This window comes from Vulpes lagopus, chromosome X (assembly GCF_018345385.1).
Source record: "Vulpes lagopus strain Blue_001 chromosome X, ASM1834538v1, whole genome shotgun sequence".
Classification (NCBI taxonomy): domain Eukaryota; kingdom Metazoa; phylum Chordata; class Mammalia; order Carnivora; family Canidae; genus Vulpes; species Vulpes lagopus.
Genome location: NC_054848.1, coordinates 45,965,207 through 45,991,541, shown reverse-complemented (window position 1 = coordinate 45,991,541; position 26,335 = coordinate 45,965,207). Strand labels below are relative to the sequence as shown.

General features: G+C 37.0%; 3 protein-coding genes across 7 annotated transcripts in view; all 3 read left to right on the top strand.

Annotated features, from left to right (window-relative positions):
• WNK3 (WNK lysine deficient protein kinase 3) overlaps positions 1 to 26,335 on the top strand; it is a 152,580-nt gene that overhangs the window by 111,169 nt on the left and 15,076 nt on the right. For 4 of the 5 annotated variants that reach the window (XM_041740785.1, XM_041740784.1, XM_041740783.1 and 1 more), the window contains exons 13-21: positions 1,912 to 2,028; positions 3,246 to 3,401; positions 3,483 to 3,534; positions 4,794 to 4,931; positions 5,329 to 6,272; positions 10,489 to 10,579; positions 11,132 to 11,262; positions 11,790 to 12,412; positions 15,304 to 15,515. In XM_041740785.1, the coding sequence (XP_041596719.1) occupies positions 1,912 to 2,028; positions 3,246 to 3,401; positions 3,483 to 3,534; positions 4,794 to 4,931; positions 5,329 to 6,272; positions 10,489 to 10,579; positions 11,132 to 11,262; positions 11,790 to 12,412; positions 15,304 to 15,515 (2,464 nt within the window). Of the gene's footprint in view, positions 1 to 1,911; positions 2,029 to 3,245; positions 3,402 to 3,482; positions 3,535 to 4,793; positions 4,932 to 5,328; positions 6,273 to 10,488; positions 10,721 to 11,131; positions 11,263 to 11,789; positions 12,413 to 15,303; positions 15,516 to 26,335 lie in introns of all 5 variants that reach the window. The other variant, XM_041740787.1, reaches the window with a different exon arrangement.
• LOC121483024 (Y-box-binding protein 1-like) lies at positions 15,711 to 19,906 on the top strand. The gene is given in 2 exon segments (XM_041741240.1): positions 15,711 to 15,731; positions 16,920 to 19,906. Coding segments are annotated over 2 exon segments (990 nt in total). The 3' UTR covers positions 17,889 to 19,906.
• Positions 18,510 to 24,500, top strand: LOC121483023 (Y-box-binding protein 1-like). Its single transcript, XM_041741239.1, is given in 2 exon segments — positions 18,510 to 18,515; positions 21,505 to 24,500. Coding segments are annotated over 2 exon segments (975 nt in total). The 3' UTR covers positions 22,474 to 24,500.

Sequence of the window (26,335 nt, the reverse complement as noted above, 5' to 3'; positions counted from 1 at the left end):
TGATGTTTTATCCTGCGACCTTAGTAAATTCATTTATCAGTTCTAGTAGGGTTTTTTTTTTTTTAGCTTTTCTATATTTAGTACCATGTCACCTGCAAATAATGAAAGTTTTACATCTTCCTTACCGATTTGGATTCCTTTTATTTGTTTTCGTCATCTAATTGCTGTGGCTGGGACTTGCAGTACTATGTTGAGTAAAGTGATGAAAATGAACATCCTTGAATTTTTCCTGACCTTGGGGGGGAAAGGTTTCCATTTTTCATCATTGAGCGTGATATTATCTATGGATATATTATCTATGTATATATTATATATGTCTATGGATATAATATAGATATTATCTATGGATTATGTTGAGGTTTGTTCCTTATAAACCTATTTTATTGAGGGGTTTATCATGAAAGGATGTTGTGCTTTGTCATATATTTTTGCCGCACCTATTGAAATGATCATATGGTTCTTATCCTTTCTCATGTCGATGTGTGTATCATGTTGATTGATTTGCAAATATTGAGCCACCCTTGCATCCCAGGAATAAATTCCACTTGATTGTGGTGAATGATTTTTTTATTGTGTTGGATTCAATTTGGTAGTATTTTGTTTAGTATTTTTGCATCCATGTTTATCAGGGATATTGGCATATAGTTAGTTTTTTTTTTTTGTAGTTTCTTTATCTGCTTTTGGCATCCAGTTAATGCTGGCCTCATAGAATGAATTTGGAAATTTTCCTTCTCTATTTTTTGTAATTAGTTTAATTTCTTCTGTTGTTTGTCATTTAGGTTGTTTCTTTCTGTCAGTCTCTTTGTCTGCCAGTCTGTCATCTTTAACTTTTTGGCTTTCTCTTTCCTTTTGTCTATTTGTCTGTGTGTGTCTCTCTGTAGCAAACACTTTTGAACACAGATCTTTATAAGCCTCCCAGATTCTTTTTAATGCTTCATTCTTAGAATTAATGGGTGAAAAAGTGACAAAAAGCAAAAAACTAACCTCATTAATACAAAAAATAAAAGTGGTTGGCAGGCAGGATTTGTTGGGGATTTGTCGTTTTGTTGGGGAGGATGTATATACAGCAAAGGGAATATAGTCAGTGACATTGTGATAACGATATTTGGTGACAGATGGTGAGTACATTTACCTTGATGAGCCAGTTCCAATTGAGTGACATGTGGAATTGTTAAATCAGTATGTTGGACACCTGAATTCAGTATAACTCTGTATGTTAATTATATTTCAATTTAAAATAAATTAATAAAACTAGTGAAACTGTATGAAGGTTTAAAAAATTTAAAAATATGTATTGGTAGATGGGCTGTCCCAAAAGGTTGGACCAATATACATTTCCATTAGTGGTGAGTTTTCTTTTTTTTAAGATTTTATTTATTTATTCATGAGAGACAGAGAGAGGCAGAGACACAGGCAGAGGGAGAAGCAGGCTCCATACAGGGAGCCCAACGCAGAACTCGATCCCGGGTCTCCAGGATCACACATTGGGCCAAAGGCGGTGCTAAACTGCTGAACCACACAGGCTGCCCCCATTAGCGGTGCATTTTCTTTTGTTTAAAGAGCCAATTTGTGGGATTAAGAGAATTTTGGATGATTGAACAATCTTTGCATTTTGGAAAAATATAGTGAGTCTTCTGACTTTTTTGTCTTTTTATAAAAGTTGTGTTCCTTTTTCTTTCCCATTGGGATCACATTTCTAATTTATATTTTGCTAATTTAACTCATATTTTCATAGAATGGGTGTTAAGGCAGTATTTCAATAGGGAAAAGCACTCTTTTTATCTTCTCAGCAACTTAAACTATTTTTCCATATATTTGAATGTTAGCTCATCTACATACATGTTCCTTGGTCCATTTGCAAAGAGAAGGTAATAATTGTGACTCTTAAATTGGTGAAATATTTGTGCCCAGGTGTCAGTATCTGGAGACAATATGGTGGAGTGTCAACTGGAGACACACAACAATAAGATGGTCACCTTCAAGTTTGATGTTGATGGTGATGCACCAGAGGATATTGCAGACTATATGGTAAATACAATGAAACCAAATTATCTTCCCTTCAGCATTCTCTTTTTTTCCCCTCATTTATTCAAAGCAACCTTTTTGGGGGTACCATTAGTTTTTAAAATTTGCACAGAATTACACTGCTTATGATCAAAACTAAGTCACTGTACCTTTTTTCATTCCAATATATTTATTTCTAACATGTGAGGGGGTTTTATTAAGACATTATCTAGGTCAGTGATACTTATCCCTGGCTGCATGTTAAAGTCACCTTAAGAGTTTTTAAAATAAATCCATTGCCTGGGTCCCTAATTAAATTAGAATCTTTGGACATAATGCCTAAGCATCAATAGTTTTTAGTATATGCCACATAATCCTAACGTGTTAGTTTCTGATATATCATCTTACTAATCGATGTTTAATGCTCATCATTTCATTTAGTTTTCATATTTTCTTTGAATTGTTAGTCTTAAGTTAGTAGTTTTGCCCTTTTTAAATGCAGATAAGCAAGGGTGGAAGGAAGAGTACATAATGCTTTTGTTTCTGCCAGTTTTCTTTAGATATGCATTCCTAGAGAAATAGAATTAAGCATTTTAAAAGTTAATAATGTTGTCAGTTCTGCCTCTTGTTTAACATAGTATCTTCTGAACTCTCTCCAGGCCATTCTTTATAACTTTAGAGATATTTCATTTTGTGATTTAAAAATGTTTGGGCTTGGATATCTAGTGGGAATCATAAAGATTGTCTCAGTTATGTTCCTCAAATGATAATTTATAGAATGCAAGATATTTTTTAAAATGCTGGCTTTTTTGCTGGTAGGTAGTTACAATCTGACAATTGGCAGTGGTCTCAAAAAGAGAATAATTTAATGTATAATGTGGTATTTTAGTGCTGGTCAGTTTTTTTTTTAAGATTTATTTATTTATTTTTAGAGGGAGAGTGCCAGAGCATGAGCAGGGGGAGGGGCAGAGTAAGTGAATCTCAAGCAGACTCCCCACTGAGTGTAGAGCCCGACAAAGGGCTTGATCTCACGACCCTGAGATCATGACCTGAGCTGAAACCAAGTGTTGGATGCTCAATCGACTAAGCCACCCAGGTGCCCCATGCTGGTCGTTTTTAATTCTACTGTGGCATTTGTATCTAAATAATTAATTTTAATTTATTTTTCTTTATGATAGTCAACATTGATACAATATTATAATTTTGAGAAAACTGAAATTAATAGACTTACTTTTGGACAGGTTGAAGATAACTTCGTGCTAGAAAGTGAGAAAGAAAAATTTGTAGAAGAACTGAGGGCTATTGTAGGTCAAGCCCAGGAGACGCTTCATGTCCAGTCTGCTGCAGATAGAGCCATCGGAATTGATTCTATTATTGTGGAACCCAACAGTGGCCAAGTAAGAGCAGTTGTTTAGCAAATAGGTCTTCTCAGATCTATATCAGGAACTTCTTTATTTATCTGTTCATTTTTAATTCAGACAGGATCGTCTGAACAAGTACAGATAAGTTCTGCATCCACTCAAACCAGCAGTAAGTATATTTAATAAAATTTACCATGTGGCTTTTGAAGACATTTGAACTTTAATTTACACATCTTCATTGGGAAACATTTCCTTTAGCCAATAAAGGAAATTAGTAAATTATTAATGTAGGTTTTCCTGTACTTTGAAAGGCCTTTTTAAAAAGGCCAGACGTAAGAAGTAAAACCATTCTCCAGATTTCCTTCAAGTGTTGGTTCTTTACCCAATTAATTTATTTCTGAGTCGTTGCATGGTATGTTACCAGAAAAGCAGTCACAGTACTGATGACCTTTAACGGCTTTACTGTTTGAACTTAACTGGTAAGTTGGTTTTTTTTTTAACCACTAATATGAGATAGACAGAACTTAACTAATATCACTATGTTCTAAGTTTGCCTCATGTTTTAATATAGTCATTTATATCTTGATTTCCTTCCACTAGTGTTATACTTCTGCTGTGATCACTGATAAGTTTTTGTAATTATCAGATACTAACTAAACTTCCAGGGACTAAAAATGGGGTCTTCTGTTTTCTTTTCTGATGACTTTATCTCTCCATTCTTTTCAGCTCTGGTCATGGTTATATTTAGAGTATCTGGGAGGGGGCGAAGAGCCATAGACAAATGAGGACCTGTGAAGGAATTATAACAACATGAAGAAGCAACAGGTGGTGTGGGAGTCATGAAATCAGATACCATTACCCTGAAATTTACTTTGTGTTAGGATGCCAGGGTCCTCCGCTGTTCTTTCTTGTTAGGAGGAATTTGAGCAGATTTCTGACTAATAAAGTAGGGTAGAGTTTTAAAAAATTACTTATTTGACAAGTTTACAATGTAGGAGTAAAGATGTAGGGATTTACTTTAAGTTGTCATGTGGTAAAATTGATGTTTTTCTTTTCGTGTATAGTTCTGTAAATTTTAATACTCATAGATTTGTGTAAGCATCATCATAATCAGGATACAGAACAGGAGATAACAGATTTTATTGGAGAAAGTGCTTTCCATTTTTTCCCAGAAATGTGCCCTGCTTCTAATTGCTATTGATAAAATGTTTGTTTCATAGATTATAAAATCCTTCCCTAACGTTATCTTGTGCTTAGTTCTTTAGAGTATTTGCCAGTGTTGGGAGGTCTGGTCTTATAAATTACACATATCCAGTGCTGTTGGAAATGGAGATACAAGACAAATTGATGTTTTAACTTGGTTTCCTTAATAGGGTAAACATGTTGAAAATTGCTTAGCATATTGATTTTTACTAATTATTTCTGCAGATGAATCTGCTTCTCAGTCATCCCCAGTTGGACGGTGGCGATTCTGTATCAATCAGACAATAAGAAACCGTGAGGTTCAGTCTCCTCCTTCTCTTCAGCAGTCCCTGTCTACAGTTCCTGGGCTATCTCGACTTCCTAGTAAGTGTTCATTGTCTGCCAACTTTATCCAGACTTGGAGGGGTCACAAAATATTTACCATATCTTTAGTTTGTGTTCATGGGTATTTCATTCTTAGGAGAATTTTCTTTTTTTTTTTTTAGGAGAATTTTCATAAGCATTTTTGAAAGTGTTATTATCAGGGTATAATGTAAAACATTTTAAAATTAATATTTTTAAAATTATAATATTTATGAAAAAATAAGAGGTTTTTATTCCTTGACAGTTTGAATTCTGTGTATTTTGAGTCTTATTTATAAGACTTACTCACACAGGTTCTTGTTTGTCCCTTGCTCCTCTTGTCCCCTTTGAGTTTGGTTACCAGTCTGTACTTTGTATTTATTAATATATGCCTAGCTATTCTCTGTTATTGTTCCAGGTCCAAGAACCACAAGTAATAAGGAACTATCACAGGACACACTGCCCACTCTAGAAAGTAATCCATGCCAGCGTGTACTTTTTGCCTCCAAGTCAGAACTCAAGGATGTAGTTGATGGTAAGATTTCTGAATATGCCAGTGTAGAAACTAAGCATCCAGCTATATTTTACCAAGTGGAAGATGACAGGCAGATAATGGCACCAGTTACTAGTAGTTCAAGTTATACTGCTACTTCAGTTCGTGCAGTTGCAGTTGAATGTGAGGGACTCACTAACCAAGCAGGCATATTTCTACCTGTATATCCATGTCACCAAGCTGCCAGTCAGGCTGATGTACTTATGGTCCCTCCTGGCGAGTCAACTCAGATTGCTGGTAACTCTCTTACAACTCTCGCATTTATGTCTGATCAAAAGCCTCAGTCCTTAGTAGTGCAGCAGCCATCTATGGATGCAGAGTTTATTTCCCAAGAAGGAGAAACCACAATGAACGCTGAAGCAAGTTCTCCTAAGATGGTCATTCCCACTCAGACCCCTGGCCTTGAACTGACTGCCCTTCTACCTACTGCTGTCTTGGAATCAGAAGGGGAAAGACCTCCAAAAATGGAGTTTGCAGACAACCGAATTAAAACTCTGGATGAAAAGTTAAGAAACTTGCTCTATCAGGAGCATAGCATATCTAGCATCTATCCTGAGAGTCAGAAGGATACCCAAAGCATAGACTCTCCATTTTCTTCCTCTGCTGAAGATACGCTCTCATGTCCAGTGCCAGAAGTCATAGGCATCAGCCACAGTGGACTTCAAGATAGTCCTGCACAGTCCCCTAATTTTCAGCAGACAGGCTCTAAGATTCTGTTCAATGTGGCTGCAAGTCAGCCTGCTAACATATCAGTATTCAAAAGGGACCTGAATGTGATAACTTCTATACCCAGCGAATTATGTTTACATGTAAGTATTATTCTTTCTAATCGATTTCTTACCCTTACTCTTTTAAAGAAATTCCTTGTTTTCTAAAGTTCTATCCTTTAAAATGAAATTGTCTATGTCACAAGATTCTGAGGTCACAGGTATTTAAGAAGGCCAAGGCTTAAGCTGCAGATGCCTAGAATTTCTAGAAAGAGATGACAGAAGTTTTTGGTGAGAGAGCCCTCTGGTGAATTAGCTAGGAACTTGCAAGGATGGGTTTTTATTTTGTTTTGTTTTTTTGTGTGTGTATGTGGGTGTTGTTGTTGTTGTTGTTTTGTTTTTTGTATTAGTGGCAAAATAGCGCAATAGGGCTGATTTGTAGATTGTTTTAGTGGGTAGGAAGAACTGACTTTTAGATTTCCACTTAAAAGTGCCTGTTATCCATTTCCTTTCTTAAAAGTTCATGGTTTAAGTTTAATCTTGTTTGGTGGGTTTTATTTTGAAAAAAATGGTTTATTTATGAAGTTTTTATTTACATTCCAGTTAACATCGAGTATAATATTAGTTCAAGTGTACAATATAGTGATTCAGCACTTGCATACATTACCCTGTGTCATCACAAATGCCCTCCTTAATCTTCATAGCCTACCCACCACCCTCTGGTAACCATACGTTTGTTCACTATAGTTTTAAGAGTCTGATTCTTGGTTTTCCTCTTGCCCTGCCTCAGTTTGTTTTGTTTCTTAGATTCCACATATAAGTGAAATCTTATGGTATTTTTTGAAGGTTTTTTAAGTTGTTACAGAGGTAACAACTATCTGGCATTTATCCACTATTTGGTACTTACCCTTCTTATGCTTACACGGATCTGTTTACATACCTATAACTTTTTATTTACAGAAATAGGAGTGTGCTATATGCATATTGATCTGCAAAGTTACCTTTTCATTTATAGTATATATAGATACATTTCTAAATCTTCACTATATCTTTTTATTATTATATAAGTAGTATATGTGTGTATATAAAGTAAAATCCATCCCATTTCAAACTAGATATAACTATTAATGAATCTTTGCAGACATGGTTTTAATTAACATACAAATATTTATGTAATCATAGTTAATTTTTTAAAAAAGATTTTATTTATTTGAGAGAGAGCATGAGCAGGGGGGAGGGATAGAGGACTCCCGGCTGAGCTCAACTTGGGGCTCCATTCCCCCTAAGGTCATGACCTGATCCAAAGTCAGATGCTTAGCCAACTGAGCCACCCAAGTGCCCTAATCATACTTCCTTATTACATATTTACAAAGACATAGATATATATGTTTATATACACATGGTTCTTTACATACTTGTGCTGTTCTGCATTTTTTTTCAATTATGAACATTTATCCATGTTGGTACACGTAGTTCCACTTCACTTATGTTTTTTAAACAATGCATAACATTCCATCGAATAGATATAACAAATATTTATAGTTATAAACTAGTAATTTTAAATTATGCAATTAATATATAAACAGGAAAGCAATTCAGAAGGATAAAAAATTTAAAGTAATTATGTTAACAACTTCTAATACCCCATCCTATTTCACAAACACTGTTAAGTTCTTGGTTTTAATTCTTGAGGCCATTGGCATTAATAACTTGTAAATAATATACTTATTCATCTATTTTTTCATGTAATAATTTTAGATAATATCTAATAATTCACAGCTGTGAAGAGTGAGGAAATTACTGTATTTTCCCTTTCCTCTTCTTTCCCATACATCTCCCAATTTTTATTACTTGTATTACTTTTTAACACTGGCAAAGTTTATAACATCTACATTTTTTTCTGTAACACTGGTTGTGCTTTGTCTGTAGGTTGATTTGAAGAATTGAAGATCAATAAACAACATTTATATTATGATTATATGTGTATCTGATGATGTAATATGATTAAAAGCACAGGAAATGAAATAGATTTTTCTGTCATTTAAATTTTGTTGCTCAGAGGACATTCTTTCAAATGTCAAGGTCAAATAGATTCTTTTAAGTGTCCGCTGCTACATCTGGATCAGTCCTAACTTGCCACTGTTTCTGGTGTCCTAGAATTCCCTTTCCCCCCCTGAAATGCTTCTATGAGTAATATTTTTAAGTATGTTGTATGGGTGACTATTTTTTTAAAGTCCAAAAATGCCTTTTGTTTGTTTCACACTTGATTAAGTATACGTGGCAGGGTCATTTTGAGTTAGTTGATATATATATATGGTGTGAAATAAGAGTTTACCTTATTCTTTTGCATCTGACTGTCCAGTTGTTCCAGCCCATTGTTATTCTTTGTTGTTATTATAAATGGAATTGTTTTCTTAATTTCCTTTTCAGATTTTTCATTGCTATTGTATAAAAGTATAACTAATTTTGAAGTGTTGATGTTGTATCCTTCAATTTTGCTGAATTTGTGTATTATTTAGGATTATATGTATAATACATAAGATCATATTGTCTGCAAAGAGATAGTTTATTTCTTCACTTCCTTATCTATTAACTTTTCATTGCATGCTTTCCATCTCTTTGCCCTTCTGCTTTTTGTAGAGAATTTCTCAATTTTTAAGCTGTTTCCAATTTCCTGTTCAGCTATTTTTTATGTCAAGGATTCTATTTTTGTTTTTTCATTTTTATTATTTTTACTTTTATCATTTTTTAAGAAAGGGGCAGGGAGAAGGGCAGAGGGAGAGGGAGAAGCTCAAGCAGGCTCCACACCCAGCCTGGAGCCCAATGCAGGATGCATTCTCACAACCCTGAGATCATGATCTGAGCCAAAATCAGGAGTTGGACACCTAACCCACTGAGCCACCCAGGCACCCTAAGGATTACATTTTTAATTTCCAGTAACTATAGTTCATTATTTTTCTTATGTTTGTATTATCTTCACACATCTTTCTAGAGATTAATTAGAGTCTTATTCTGTGTTATTGGCTATTCTTCTTGTTGTTGTTGAATTTAGTGCTTGCTTTCTTTTTAAAAATTTTTATTTACTTACTTTTTATGCAGGCTCCACACGCAGTGTGGACTCACAATCCTGGGGTCAAGAGTAATATGCTCCACTGACTGAACTAGCCAGGTGCCCCTAGTATTTTCTTATAGTATCAATTTCCCACATTTGATGGTTCTTAGTTGTGTACTCTTCTTTTTCCCCTGTTAAGATTATTTGTTTGTCTCTCTAAATGCTATATATAATTATTGTAGCCTTCCTCTGATAATTGTGGGAAAGGCATGGGACATGTTCTTTGGCTCTGAATATTATAATTTTTCTCCAAATGCTGCTTAATAGTCTTCAAAGATAGAAGTGCTTTTCCTTCCTCGTGGAAGTTGTCTCCTTCCTACATTGCTGATTTGGCCACATTTTCCTCTCACCACTCTTATTTGGGAGCAGATGCCCCTGCTGTCTTTTGCTTGTATAGAGATAGGGAGGGAAAGAACTGCATTATATATTTTTTTCTGTGGTACGCCAACCAGTTTACTCTCCCATTCAGTGAGTAAGTCAGGAATGGGAGTTCAAATTCTAGTTTCATGTTTCTCAAAAGTGAGTATTTTTTGTATTAATTATTATGGAGGATTTATTTTTAAAGTACTCAGAATACAGCAGTTAATTCTGACATGTTGTTGGGAGAGGTAGGAAGACAAGAAGAGGAGAGTGATTTTATAGCCAACTATGGCCTGATGTTAACAATTTTTAGAGCAAGAATTTGAAATAATTTTGAGGCCCATTGTAAACTTCTGTGTGCTTACATAAAGTAAGAAATTCAATTTGGTAAGATTTCTCTACAAATCTAAATGCCTAGATATCTTGTTTTTCTATGTTATCATGTGTATTAGGCATCTTTAACTCTCACAAATATGAGCATAAACGAAAGTTTCATTTTAAGAGCATAGGGTTTCAGTAACCATTTTTATTAAATGAAGTTTATGAAGGAAATAACTTAAATTTTAATCTTCAGTTTTCAAAGTTGCTATAATGGAAAATATTCTAGGGTGGAAGATTAATATTCTGCTCTTTATTTATCTGAAGTTCAGATAATATTTTTAAAGAAAAGGAAAGGATTAATTCCTAGAAGTTGACTATTTCAGATTCACTCTGATATGTAAATATATATAGCATTTTATTTATGCTTACTCATTAGTCCATGCAAGAAACTCCAGTGGTGTACACAACTGCTTCACCTTATATAAATTATTACCATTTTGGTTTTTCTCTTTTTGTCTCCATTAGGAGATGTCTCCAGATGCTTCACTTCCAGGAGATCCAGAGGCCTATCCTGCTGCTGTGTCAAGCGGTGGAGCCATTCATCTGCAGACAGGAGGTGGATATTTTGGCCTAAGCTTTACTTGTCCTAGTCTCAAAAATCCTATTAGCAAGAAATCCTGGACTCGCAAATTAAAAAGCTGGGCATACAGGCTACGGCAGTCAACCAGCTTTTTCAAGAGATCAAAAGTCCGTCAAGGTAGTGTGCTTACAGTCAGGGACATAGACTAGGTAACATCACTTTTCATTTACTTCTTTTTTTTGTTGTTGTTGTTTGTTTGTTCATATACAAATCTTAACCACTTTTTCCACATAGCCCATGTATGTGACATGTCCCATTAATGTCATTGCCATTTTCCTTTTCCTTTTGTAACTAATTTGATTTTATAGTTACTCATTTCATGTAGATACTAAGTCTCGGGATAAGTCTTACAATGTCTGATTTTGAGTTAGGGACTTCTACCAATGTTGCTTATTACATTAACACTTTTTAATTATCTAGCAGGGTTAAGCTTTTTCTACATTTCTTCATTTTTTTTGGTAATATAAACAAATTTAGTCTTAACAAACAATTTTCTCTTTTCTGCTTACAATTGCATAAAACTTGCAGTGGAAACAGAAGATAGGAGATCAGCAGTTGGTCCTGATCCCATTCCTCTGACAGGAGAGTCCACAGCTGATACTAGGGCTTTGAGTAGATGTAAAGCAATGAGTGGATCATTTCAGCGGGGTCGATTCCAGGTTTGTGTCTTTGGTTGAATCTTTATCTACACGGGCATTGAAGATCTTGGTATTTAGAGGATATTTATCTTAGATGTAGATTATTGTCATATTTAATTTTTTCCCCTTATACACAGCCCGTTACCTTTCGTAGCCTTCCAGTAAAAGGCAAGTCTAAAGAAGTAGTAATTTTAGTAGCTGGAAAAGAGCACAGAAATGAGTTATCATTTTTCAGTGGGTGGTTGGATCATCTTTTTTATAAATCTATTTCTTGTCCTTTAGAATCTCAGCAACTTGAATTATCAAAAATTTTTAAATTGTAGTATTTTATTTGAGTAATATGAAGCCCACTCTCTTTACCCAAGGAGCCCGAGTGAAAGACTTTGAAAATGGGAATTATAGATGGGATTTTAAGTTTGGATATTATCAATGTGTGTACATCACAGCAGACTGTCCACTTGTCTGTGCCATATTTTGATATTGAATTTCTTTGTGGGTTTACTCTTTGGTTAGACAGAACCAGCCACTTTTGCCTTTTTGTTTCTCAGGTGATTACAGTTCCTCAGCAACAGTCAGTGAAAGTGACATCTTTTGGAATAGAACGCACACCAGCATTTAATAAAATGACAACTCATTCTAGTGAAGAAGCTTTCGTCTTTACGGACATGGCAAAGTCTCAGTTAGTGGAAATGGAACCTGCCACATACAATCCACAAACTTCACTTCCTTCTCAGAAGTTACGAGTTCTTCATGAAACCTTTAAAGAAGATAAAAAAATTCTCAAACAAGGTGACAACCTCACATCTTTCAGCACAGCTCATGAAGCTGATGTATCTTCAATGACCCCAGAAAAAGAATTGGGGGAAAACTCAGCCACGGAAAGTAGTATGCATTCTGGACTTGAATTGTTGCTTAAAGAGAGAGAGATACTTATTGCTGGGAAACAGCCAAGCTCTGATAGTGAATTTTCAGCCACTCTTGCTGTCAGAGGGAAGTCAGTGGCAAACACTGGTCCAGAGAGTGGTCAGTGCTTACCACTCCGTGAAGAAAAAGCCTGTGCTCAAATACAGAGCTCACTCTTCTATTTGCCATCTTCTCCAATGAGCAGTGATGATGAGTCAGAAATAGAGGATGAGGATTTGAAGGCAGAGCTTCAAAGATTACGAGAAAAGTAAGATTGTTTCTCTCTCTCTCTTTTTTTTTGATTCTCTTTTATCACAATTCTGCCTGAAGTTTTATAGAATTAAGTATTTGACTGATAGCTAATTTACAATTGGTGACATTTAAAAAAATATGTATTTACTTATTTGAGAGAGAGGGAGAGTGAGCAGGGAAGGGACAGAGCGGAAAGAATCTCAAGCAGACTCCATGCTGAAAGTGGAGCCCAGAACAGGGCTCTAACTCAAAACCTTGAGATCATGACCTGAACCAGAGCCAAAAGTCAGACACTTAACTGACTGAACCACCCAGGTCTCCCACAATTGGTGACATTTTAATGATTGGGAATTTTTGATGATTGAAAACTACAAAGATAGCATTGGATCTACAGGTTAAGGTCTCAGTTCCACAGATGCCAATCATAAGTCCAGGTAGTATTACGTATGCTTCTGACCAACCTGTTGTAAATCAAAGGTTCCTACAAGCCCTTCCTTGGGTTCAGTTATTTACTAGAACAGCTTACAGAACTCAGAAAGAACAGTTTACTTACTAGATCATCAGTTTATTATAAAGGGACACAACTGAGGAACAACCAGATGGCAAGATATAGGGGAAGGGGCATGGAGCTTCCATGCCCTCTTGGGAGTGCCACTCTCCCAGCACCTTCATTTATTTACCAACCTGGAAGCTCCCCAAACCCTATAGTTAAGGGATTTTTATGGAAGCTTCATTATAGTAGGTATTATTGATTTAAATTAATGGCATTGGTGATTAATTGAATCTCTACCTTCTAACCCCTCCCCAGAGGGATAGTGGGAGGGGCTGAAAGTCCTTCCTCTCCCTAATCACTTGGTTGGGTCTCCTGGCAATCAGCCCCCATCCTTAGGGGCTGTTTAAAAGTTAGTACATTTTTTAAAATATTTTATTTATTTATTCATGAGAGACAGAGAGAGAGAGAGAGAGAGAGAGAGGCAGAGACATAGGCAGAGGAGAAGCAGGCTCCATGCAAGGAGCCTAATGCGGGACTCAATCCCTGAACTCCAGGGTTATGCCCTGGGCCAAAGGCAGGTACTAAACCACTGAGCCACCCAGGCATCCCAGTGCATTTTTAAAAAATATTTTATTTATTTATTCATGAGAGACACACAGAGAGAGGCAGAGACATAGAGGGAGGCTGATGTGGGACTTGATCCCAGGACCTGGGATCATACCCTGAGCCAAAGGCAGACGCTCAACCACTGAGCCACCCAGGCGTCCCAAGTTAGTGCATTTATATAAACTTAGGTGTGATTCCAAGGGGCTTGTTATAAATAATAAGATTCCTTTCACCTCTATCACTCCAGAGCTACTTTGGAACTGAAGCTATTTGAGGACAACAGACCAAATATTAAAATAAAAGATTCTCATGGGACTCCTGGGTGGCTCAGCATTTGAGCATCTGCCTTTGGTTAAGGGCATGATCCCAGCATCCTGGGTCCCTGCATGGAGCCTGCTTCTCCTCTCCCTATGTCTCTGCCTCTCTGTGTCTCTCATGAATAAATAAATAAAATCTTTAACAAAAAAAAATGATAAAAAAGATTCTCCTAATCCTTTATAGCTCAGGAGATTACTAGGGTTTTAGGAGCTGTATTCCAGGAACAGGGATAAAGACCAAATGTATATATTTTAATATAAATCATAATATCGCAACAGTAAGAAAACACACAAATCAATCTCTTACTTCTCATGCCCCAGTCTCCTTTCTCAGAGGCAACCACTATGAATTGTTTGTTATATATCTTGCCTGTCATTTTTCTCTGCATTCACAAATATATACATTTGTGTTTTATAAAAGTGAGGTCATAATATACATGTTATTATGTAGTTTTTTATTTAACATTATTGCTTATATATATATACATATTTGCACAAATAATCTTTATTCCATACATTAGTCATTTAAAGTTTATTTAGTCCATCATTAATACACATTTCAGCTTTATTCCATGTTTTGCTTATGTAAATAATGTTGAAGTAAACATCCTTCTATTTTTACATACTTACATATTTTTTGTGGGATAGATCCCTAAAAGTAGAATATCTGGGTTAAAAGGTTTGTACACTTTAAATTGATAGCTACTGCTAAAATTGTTGTCCAAGGTAGCTATACCATTTTATACACCAAACAAATATATGTGGAAGTGGGGTGCCTGGTTGGCTCAGTCAGTAGAGCATGTGACTCTTGATTGTAGGATCATGAGTTCCAGCCCCATGTTGGGCATAGAGATTACTTAAAAATACATATACATGATAGTACCTTTTTTCCCCACTTCTTAACAACATTGGACTGGATATTATTGATCCTTTTACTTTTATTCCAAGCAGATGAACTAAAAATATTTCTTAAGAAATAATTGTAGTCTCCTAATTAATAGTGAAGTTGAACATCATCTCATATGGCTCCTTTTATTTCCTCCTCTTTGGAGTTGCCTTCATATATTCTTTCCCCTTTTTCCCTATAAGGTTGTTTCTTGTTTTCTTATTGATTTTTAGGAACTATCTGTATATTCTGAATAGTAGCCTTTTACTATATGTTGCAAATATTTTGTTATTTATATTTGCAGCATATAATAAAGGTTAACATTATCAATATTATGTGACTTTAAATTTTATTTTATTCTCTTTCACTATATTGAAGTTTTAGAAATTTGTTCTTGTCAAATTTTTTCACTTTTTTTCCTTAGTGTCTGATTAGTTTAATGTGTTTAGGAAGGCATATCCCATCCTAAAATTGGGAATATTCTGTATTTTCACATTCTTAATCTAAGTTCCTTGTTAAACTTTACTTGTATTGACATAGAGTTTCTTGGATAATCTATATGGTGCCAGTGCTATTAAAATGCTTTCTGCATGATTTTCATTTAGACACATTCAGGAGGTGGTAAATCTTCAAACCCAGCAGAATAAGGAGCTGCAGGAGCTCTATGAACGCCTTCGGGCAATTAAAGATAGCAAAATCCAGTCATCAGAGGTTCCTCAGCCACCTTCATCACCACGTAGACCAAGATCTTTCAAAAGCAAACTTCGTAGCCGCCCCCAGTCCTTGACACAAGTGGACAGTGGTGCGGCTGCTGCAGGTAAATTGGTCTTAAAAGTGATTTAAAAAACATGGTCAAAGATCAGCAAAATTAGAAATATCATGATAATATATTTATTTTTTATAATTTATTTCTTATTAAGCTAAGATGCTTTAAAGAAGTACACATTATCCTGAGATTCTTTTCTACCTTTTTGATATTAAATATTCTTTTATGAAATAATGGTAAGGACAGATGATAGATTTTGGAGAGCAGGTGAGTGTGTTTTATGTTTTTACTTGGAAAAAAAATACCTGGAAGCCCAACATCAATCCCCCACGTAGTTTTTGAAATGTTAGCAGTCAGTGGGAACTGTGGGTTTGCATTTGGAGTTTGTTGAGGAATTTCTAGGTAACAAAGACAATCTTAAAATTACAGTCATATTCTATGTGATGTAGAGATCATCGTTTATTATTTATGAGAATATTAGAAAAATGTACTTATTTGATTTGAAAAAAGAGGATCAGTCTCTACTTAATAAAGAAGTTGTTAATTGAGTCAGACTTCTTCCTTACATGTGCATAGTCAAGTGGAGGTTTTCGTTGAACCATAAGGATATATGTGAGATCTCAACAGAATTTGTAGTAGACAGAATAACAGCCCTCAAACATGTCCTTATGCAAATTCTTGGAACCTGTGACTACATTTGGTTATGTGGCAAAGGGGAATGGAGGTTGTAGATGGAATTAAGTTTGATAACAAACTGACTTTAAAATAGAGTATACTGGATTATCTGGGTGGGTCAAATGTAATCACAAGGGCCCTTTAAAGTGAAAGAGAGGGATCCCTGGGTGGCGCAGCGGTTTGGCGCCTGCCTTTGGCCCAGGGCGCGATCCTGGAGACCCGGGATCGAATCCCACGTCGGGCTCCCGGTGCATGGAGCCTGCTTCTCCCTCTGCCTATGTCTCTGCCTCTCTCTCTCTCTCTGTGACTATCATAAATAAATAAAAAAAAAATTAAAAAAAAATAAAGTGAAAGAGAGAAAAGAGGGTCAAAGAAAAGATGTGAGGAGGGGAACAGTGGCAGACAGATGTAACATTGCTGGATTTGAAGATAAAAGAGAAGTTTGTGGGCAGCCCCGGTGGCGCAGGCAGTTTAGCACCGCCTGCAGCCCGGGGTGTGATCCTGGAGACCTGGGATCGAGTCCCACGTCGGGCTTCCTGCATTGAGCCTGCTTCTTCTGTGTCTCTGCCTCTCTCTCTCTCTCTCAATAAATAAATAAACAAATAAATAAATAAACGAACAAACAAACAAACAAACTTAAAAAAAAAAAGAAGAGAGAAGTTCGATCAGTAGCAGAAACAGAGAGCTGACCCCAGAGAGCCCTGAGCAGCCCTACCACCGCTGCCGGCCTAGTTACCATCACACCCCGGGAGGAGCCTAGTTACCATCACACCCCGGTAGCCGGCCCCAGTCACCATCACCGCAACCACGAGCAGCGAGGCGGAGACCCAGCAGCCACCTGCCGCCCCCGCCCTCAGTGCTGCCAATACCAAGCTTGGCACCATAGGAAGCAGCGGCCTTACATCAGCCGCACCTGCCAGCAGGGACAAAAAGGTCATTGCAACAAAGGTTTTGGGAACAGTAAAATGGTTCAGTGTAAGAAACAGATATGGTTTCATCAACAGGAATGACACCAAGGAAGGTGTATTTGTACACCAGACTGCCATAAAGAAGAATAACCCCAGGAAGTACCTTCGCAGTGTAGGAGATGGAGAGACTGTGGAGTTTGATGTTGTTGAAGGAAAAAAGGGTGTGGAGGCAGCACACGTTACAGGCCCTGGTGGAGTTCCAGTGCAAGGCAGTAAATATGCAGCAGACTGTAACCATCATAGATGCTATCCACGTCGCAGGGGTCCTCCACGCAATTACCAGCAGAATTACCAGAATAGTGAGAGTGGGGAAAAGAACGAGGGATCAGAAAGTGCTCCTGAAGGCCAGGCCCAACAGCGCTGGCCCTACCACAGGCAACGGTTCCCACCTTACTACATGCAGAGACCCTATGGGCATCGACCACAGTATTCCAACCTTCCTGTGCAGGAAGAAGTGATGGAAGGTGTTGAGAACTAGGGTGCAGCAGAGCAAGGTAGACCAGTGAGACAGAATATGTATCGAGGTTATAGACCACAATTCTGTAGGGGTCCTCCTCGCCAAAGACAACCTAGAGAGGATGGCAATGAGGAAGATAAGGAAAATCAAGGAGATGAGACCCAAGGTCATCAGCCACCTCAATGTCAGTACCGCAGCAACCTCAATTACCACCACAGACGCCCAGAAAACCCTAAACCACAAGATGGCAAAGAGACCAAAGCAGCCGTTCCACCAGCTGAGAATTCGTCTGCTACCGAGGCTGAGCAGGGCAAGGCTGAGTAAATGCCAGTTTACCATCTCTACCATCATCTGGTTTAGTCATCCAGTATGAAAAAATGAAGATGAAATTCCAGCAATAAGAAATGAACAAAAGATTGGAGCTGAAGACCTTAAGTAAGTGCTTGCTTTTTGCCCACTGACCAGATAAATAAAACTATCTGCATTATCTATGCAGCATGGGGTTTTTTTATTTTTACCTAAAGACGTCTCTTTTTGGTAATGATAAGCGTGGTTTTTTTTTTTTTAAAGCCTGGTTTTTCTCAATACACCTTTAAAGGTTTTTAAATTGTTTCATATCTGGTGAAGTTGAGATTTTTTTAAGAACCTCATTTTTAATTTGTAATAAAAGTTTACAACTTGATTTTTTTCAAAAAAGTCAACAAACAGCAAGCACCCATTAATAAAGGTCTTAAATAATAACAAAAAAATAAATAAAAGAAGACAAAAGAAGAGGGCCACAAACCAAGGAATTCAGGCTGCCCCTAGAAGCTGGAAAAGGCTGGGAAACAGATCTTCTCTAGAGCCTCCAGAAGGAATGCATCCCTACCAACACCTAAATTGTAGTTCAGTGAGACCCATGATTGCCTTCTAACCTACAGAACTATAAGATGATAAATTTGCGTTATGTTGGTATGGATGTTAGTCACTAATCTATGGTTTGATTACAAGATGCAGCAGCCATCAGGGACTTTGAAAAAGCAAAGTTTATTCATGGGACCTGGAGGGTACACGACATGCCTGGGGTCCACAAGCAGACCTGAGTTCTGCTTTTGTTGGGTTGAGGGTAGGGTGCCAGGGATTTTGCAGGTTCACTTTTTATTGGTGAATTTGCTCTTATGTTTTAATAAGAGCAGGAATAAAAGCACAGGAAAGGAAAAATGGGGTCACTCAAGTGATTAGTTACCTGGGTCAACCCAGACTTTTTAAAAGTGGAATGTCATGGGTGGGGTAGACTGGCTTTTTATCTAGTTGTGTAGCTGGCCATGTGTTTATTGGAAATGGATGTCTTTGAAATGAATGCCTCAAAAATCAACAGCTTAACATCAGGTGCATGCATTACAATCAGAAAAGCTGATTGTCAGGCACTTACACTATACCACTTCTTTCTAGTCAACTATAGCTAGAGGCGAGTAATCTCATGGTAAAAACAGGTTTTTTGAGACTGGCTTTTTTTGACTCAGAATATTCTCCTTGAGATTCTTCAAATTATTTTATGTTATAATACTTATTCCTTTTTGTTGCTGCATAATATGTTGTGGTATGGATGTACCACAGCTTCTTTATCCATTTGCCTGTTGAGAGACACTTACGTTGTTTCCCATCTTGGGTTTTACAAATGAAACTGCCACTGTAAATATTCATGTATAGCTTTTGGAGTGAATATAAGTATTCAGATCACTTGGATAAAACAGAAGATTGCTGAGTCATATGGTACATATATATAGAACATTTTTAAGAAATTGCAAAACTGTTTTCCTAAACAGTCATATCATTTTCCATTCCCATAAGCACTATATGGGACTTCCAGTTTCTCTGGATGCTCTTCAGCCCTTGGTATTATCAGTATATTTTATTTAGCCAATCTAATAGGTATGTGGTGGTATAGCATAGTCGTTTTAATTTTCATTTCCCTAATGGTTAGTGATGTTGAACATTTTTTCTTGTGCCTATTTGTGATCCATATATCCTCTGATGAAGTGCCTGCTCAAGTCTTTTATCAGTTTTTCTTTCCTGTTTGTTAGAAGTAGAACGATTTATAGAAGATTGGTGTTGATTCTTCCTAAAATGTTTGGTAGAATTAAACAGTAAAGCCATCTGGGCCTTCATTTTAATTCAATCTCTTTGCTTATTATAGCTCTATTAAAATTTTCTCTTGAGTGTTTGTAATTTTATAGAAATCTGACCCTTTCATCTAAATTAATTTGTCAGCATACAGTAGTTAATAGTATTCTCTTATCCTCTGTATTTCTGGAAGATTTGTAGTGATGTCCCTCCTTTCATTTTTAATTTTGGTAATTGGATCTTCTCTTTTTTTTTTTTTTTGGTCAGTCTAGTTAAAAGTTTGTCAGTTTTACTGATCTTTTCAAAAAAGGTTTCATTGATTCTGTTGCTTTTCTCTATTTATTTCCACTGTAATCTTTATTATTTTCTTCCTTGTGCTTGCTTTGAGTTTATTGTTCTTTTTCTACTTTCTCTAGAATAAACACAGCAAGATCCATACCTAAACACATGAACTTTCATCAGTTTAATTATGATATGTATAGGTATAGCTCTCATTGATATTTTTTATCATTGATTTTTTTTCTATTATGCACATCTTATGCTTGATGGTATTCCACAGGTGACTAAGGCACTGTTTATTTTTACTCCTTTTTCCTACTGTTTCTCGAGTGGATTTCTCCATTAATCAATCTTGTTGATTGATTCTATCTTTTGCCCTCTCATATCTGTTGTTGAACCACTGTAGTGAATTTTTCAATTTCAATTATTATACTTTTAAACTCCAGAATTTATATTTTTATAAATAATTTCTATCTCTATTGATAATCTCTATTTGATGTGAGATACAGATATCATACTTTAAACTTTTAGGCATAGTTTCCTAAAATTCAAATACAGGTTTTGTCTACCAAGACCAAGATCTAGGCCCCCTTCAGGATATTTTCCTGACTTTTTTCTGTATATGTGGTATACTTTCTTCTTTCTTTGAATGTCTCTTAGTTTTGTGATAAAAACTGGACATCATAGGTAAAATATTGTAACAACTCTGGTATCAGATTCTTCCACCCTCTTTCCCATTTTGTTTGTTTATTATTGTATTTTCTTGTTGCTGCTTATTTGTTTACTGAGTTTCCAACACTACTCTATATTCCCTGCGGTGTATGGCCATTGAATTCTTTGCAACTTTAAAAAAATTGTTTTTATTTTTAAATCTGGCATGCTAATGTTCACATGTGGACAGTGGCCAGTACATTTAGTGGTGAACCAATGAGTTTTCAGAGGTTTTCATTAAATGCCTCATCTGGATGTTTTTGCCAAGGGGATCTCTATGAGAAGGCACACTTTCAAGCTTCACTTATAAGACAACCTTGAAATAATTTTCTGCTTGCCAGGAACTGAAGTTCAGCCAGAACTGAGTGGTACTTTCTCCTTTCTCACGTCTTTCTTGGCATGCCAGACATTTATATTCCAAGGAATATGTCAGGGGTAAAGAAAAGATGTGAGGAGGGGAACAGTGGCAGACAGATGTAACATTGCTGGATTTGAAGATAAAAGAGAAGTTTGTGGGCAGCCCCGGTGGCGCAGGCAGTTTAGCACCGCCTGCAGCCCGGGGTGTGATCCTGGAGACCTGGGATCGAGTCCCACGTCGGGCTTCCTGCATTGAGCCTGCTTCTTCTGTGTCTCTGCCTCTCTCTCTCTCTCTCAATAAATAAATAAACAAATAAATAAATAAACGAACAAACAAACAAACAAACTTAAAAAAAAAAGAAGAGAGAAGTTCGATCAGTAGCAGAAACAGAGAGCTGACCCCAGAGAGCCCTGAGCAGCCCTACCACCGCTGCCGGCCTAGTTACCATCACACCCCGGGAGGAGCCTAGTTACCATCACACCCCGGTAGCCGGCCCCAGTCACCATCACCGCAACCACGAGCAGCGAGGCGGAGACCCAGCAGCCACCTGCCGCCCCCGCCCTCAGTGCTGCCAATACCAAGCTTGGCACCATAGGAAGCAGCGGCCTTACATCAGCCGCACCTGCCAGCAGGGACAAAAAGGTCATTGCAACAAAGGTTTTGGGAACAGTAAAATGGTTCAGTGTAAGAAACAGATATGGTTTCATCAACAGGAATGACACCAAGGAAGGTGTATTTGTACACCAGACTGCCATAAAGAAGAATAACCCCAGGAAGTACCTTCGCAGTGTAGGAGATGGAGAGACTGTGGAGTTTGATGTTGTTGAAGGAAAAAAGGGTGTGGAGGCAGCACACGTTACAGGCCCTGGTGGAGTTCCAGTGCAAGGCAGTAAATATGCAGCAGACTGTAACCATCATAGATGCTATCCACGTCGCAGGGGTCCTCCACGCAATTACCAGCAGAATTACCAGAATAGTGAGAGTGGGGAAAAGAACGAGGGATCAGAAAGTGCTCCTGAAGGCCAGGCCCAACAGCGCTGGCCCTACCACAGGCAACGGTTCCCACCTTACTACATGCAGAGACCCTATGGGCATCGACCACAGTATTCCAACCTTCCTGTGCAGGAAGAAGTGATGGAAGGTGTTGAGAACTAGGGTGCAGCAGAGCAAGGTAGACCAGTGAGACAGAATATGTATCGAGGTTATAGACCACAATTCTGTAGGGGTCCTCCTCGCCAAAGACAACCTAGAGAGGATGGCAATGAGGAAGATAAGGAAAATCAAGGAGATGAGACCCAAGGTCATCAGCCACCTCAATGTCAGTACCGCAGCAACCTCAATTACCACCACAGACGCCCAGAAAACCCTAAACCACAAGATGGCAAAGAGACCAAAGCAGCCGTTCCACCAGCTGAGAATTCGTCTGCTACCGAGGCTGAGCAGGGCAAGGCTGAGTAAATGCCAGTTTACCATCTCTACCATCATCTGGTTTAGTCATCCAGTATGAAAAAATGAAGATGAAATTCCAGCAATAAGAAATGAACAAAAGATTGGAGCTGAAGACCTTAAGTAAGTGCTTGCTTTTTGCCCACTGACCAGATAAATAAAACTATCTGCATTATCTATGCAGCATGGGGTTTTTTTATTTTTACCTAAAGACGTCTCTTTTTGGTAATGATAAGCGTGGTTTTTTTTTTTTTAAAGCCTGGTTTTTCTCAATACACCTTTAAAGGTTTTTAAATTGTTTCATATCTGGTGAAGTTGAGATTTTTTTAAGAACCTCATTTTTAATTTGTAATAAAAGTTTACAACTTGATTTTTTTCAAAAAAGTCAACAAACAGCAAGCACCCATTAATAAAGGTCTTAAATAATAACAAAAAAATAAATAAAAGAAGACAAAAGAAGAGGGCCACAAACCAAGGAATTCAGGCTGCCCCTAGAAGCTGGAAAAGGCTGGGAAACAGATCTTCTCTAGAGCCTCCAGAAGGAATGCATCCCTACCAACACCTAAATTGTAGTTCAGTGAGACCCATGATTGCCTTCTAACCTACAGAACTATAAGATGATAAATTTGCGTTATGTTGGTATGGATGTTAGTCACTAATCTATGGTTTGATTACAAGATGCAGCAGCCATCAGGGACTTTGAAAAAGCAAAGTTTATTCATGGGACCTGGAGGGTACACGACATGCCTGGGGTCCACAAGCAGACCTGAGTTCTGCTTTTGTTGGGTTGAGGGTAGGGTGCCAGGGATTTTGCAGGTTCACTTTTTATTGGTGAATTTGCTCTTATGTTTTAATAAGAGCAGGAATAAAAGCACAGGAAAGGAAAAATGGGGTCACTCAAGTGATTAGTTACCTGGGTCAACCCAGACTTTTTAAAAGTGGAATGTCATGGGTGGGGTAGACTGGCTTTTTATCTAGTTGTGTAGCTGGCCATGTGTTTATTGGAAATGGATGTCTTTGAAATGAATGCCTCAAAAATCAACAGCTTAACATCAGGTGCATGCATTACAATCAGAAAAGCTGATTGTCAGGCACTTACACTATACCACTTCTTTCTAGTCAACTATAGCTAGAGGCGAGTAATCTCATGGTAAAAACAGGTTTTTTGAGACTGGCTTTTTTTGACTCAGAATATTCTCCTTGAGATTCTTCAAATTATTTTATGTTATAATACTTATTCCTTTTTGTTGCTGCATAATATGTTGTGGTATGGATGTACCACAGCTTCTTTATCCATTTGCCTGTTGAGAGACACTTACGTTGTTTCCCATCTTGGGTTTTACAAATGAAACTGCCACTGTAAATATTCATGTATAGCTTTTGGAGTGAATATAAGTATTCAGATCACTTGGATAAAACAGAAGATTGCTGAGTCATATGGTACATATATATAGAACATTTTTAAGAAATTGCAAAACTGTTTTCCTAAACAGTCATATCATTTTCCATTCCCATAAGCACTATATGGGACTTCCAGTTTCTCTGGATGCTCTTCAGCCCTTGGTATTATCAGTATATTTTATTTAGCCAATCTAATAGGTATGTGGTGGTATAGCATAGTCGTTTTAATTTTCATTTCCCTAATGGTTAGTGATGTTGAACATTTTTTCTTGTGCCTATTTGTGATCCATATATCCTCTGATGAAGTGCCTGCTCAAGTCTTTTATCAGTTTTTCTTTCCTGTTTGTTAGAAGTAGAACGATTTATAGAAGATTGGTGTTGATTCTTCCTAAAATGTTTGGTAGAATTAAACAGTAAAGCCATCTGGGCCTTCATTTTAATTCAATCTCTTTGCTTATTATAGCTCTATTAAAATTTTCTCTTGAGTGTTTGTAATTTTATAGAAATCTGACCCTTTCATCTAAATTAATTTGTCAGCATACAGTAGTTAATAGTATTCTCTTATCCTCTGTATTTCTGGAAGATTTGTAGTGATGTCCCTCCTTTCATTTTTAATTTTGGTAATTGGATCTTCTCTTTTTTTTTTTTTTTTGGTCAGTCTAGTTAAAAGTTTGTCAGTTTTACTGATCTTTTCAAAAAAGGTTTCATTGATTCTGTTGCTTTTCTCTATTTATTTCCACTGTAATCTTTATTATTTTCTTCCTTGTGCTTGCTTTGAGTTTATTGTTCTTTTTCTACTTTCTCTAGAATAAACACAGCAAGATCCATACCTAAACACATGAACTTTCATCAGTTTAATTATGATATGTATAGGTATAGCTCTCATTGATATTTTTTATCATTGATTTTTTTTCTATTATGCACATCTTATGCTTGATGGTATTCCACAGGTGACTAAGGCACTGTTTATTTTTTACTCCTTTTTCCTACTGTTTCTCGAGTGGATTTCTCCATTAATCAATCTTGTTGATTGATTCTATCTTTTGCCCTCTCATATCTGTTGTTGAACCACTGTAGTGAATTTTTCAATTTCAATTATTATACTTTTAAACTCCAGAATTTATATTTTTATAAATAATTTCTATCTCTATTGATAATCTCTATTTGATGTGAGATACAGATATCATACTTTAAACTTTTAGGCATAGTTTCCTAAAATTCAAATACAGGTTTTGTCTACCAAGACCAAGATCTAGGCCCCCTTCAGGATATTTTCCTGACTTTTTTCTGTATATGTGGTATACTTTCTTCTTTCTTTGAATGTCTCTTAGTTTTGTGATAAAAACTGGACATCATAGGTAAAATATTGTAACAACTCTGGTATCAGATTCTTCCACCCTCTTTCCCATTTTGTTTGTTTATTATTGTATTTTCTTGTTGCTGCTTATTTGTTTACTGAGTTTCCAACACTACTCTATATTCCCTGCGGTGTATGGCCATTGAATTCTTTGCAACTTTAAAAAAATTGTTTTTATTTTTAAATCTGGCATGCTAATGTTCACATGTGGACAGTGGCCAGTACATTTAGTGGTGAACCAATGAGTTTTCAGAGGTTTTCATTAAATGCCTCATCTGGATGTTTTTGCCAAGGGGATCTCTATGAGAAGGCACACTTTCAAGCTTCACTTTATAAGACAACCTTTGAAATAATTTTCTGCTTGCCAGGAACTGAAGTTCAGCCAGAACTGAGTGGTACTTTCTCCTTTCTCACGTCTTTCTTGGCATGCCAGACATTTATATTCCTAGGAATATGTCAGGGGTTTTGAAAGTTTCCAATGGTCATCTAACTATCCTAGAATTTTTTAAATTTTAGGGCAGCCTCTAGTTTGCCCCAACTGAATCACAGCCTTCTGCATCTAAGGTGTTGCCAGTATTTTGCTGTTGTTTCAGTAATGCCCTGGAGGTAGCTCCCTACCCAACCCCACTCCCCATGCCCAGCCTCCCTGGGCTGACCTGAGCTCTGAAATGAAACCAAATATCCACCGCACTTTAAGAATAGAGATTTATTTTTTAGGTTGTTGCAATTTAGACACAATATTGACTGTGCTCTGGGGTTGGTACTTTTAAAGAAACTCAAAAAGAGGTCTAGTCTCTATTGTCTGCAGTTGCTGCTGGGTTTTGGCTATCATAACACTGAGCTGAGGAAGAAGCAGGGATGGGAAGTGCCAAAAGTTAAAAATGTCACAGACCTCAGTAATTTGTCTTGGATAAATGATTTTTATTTCATTCTGTGTCTTTGGATAATTGTCAGAGTTCTGAAATGGTTGGTGTGAGCTGTTTTGCCCATATTTTTATTATCTTAAAGAGCACGTTCACTGGGGCACCTGGGTGGCTCAGTGATAAAGTGTCTGCCTTTGACTTAGGTCATAATCCCAGAGTCTTGGGATCAAATTCCACATCGGGGTCCCCATGG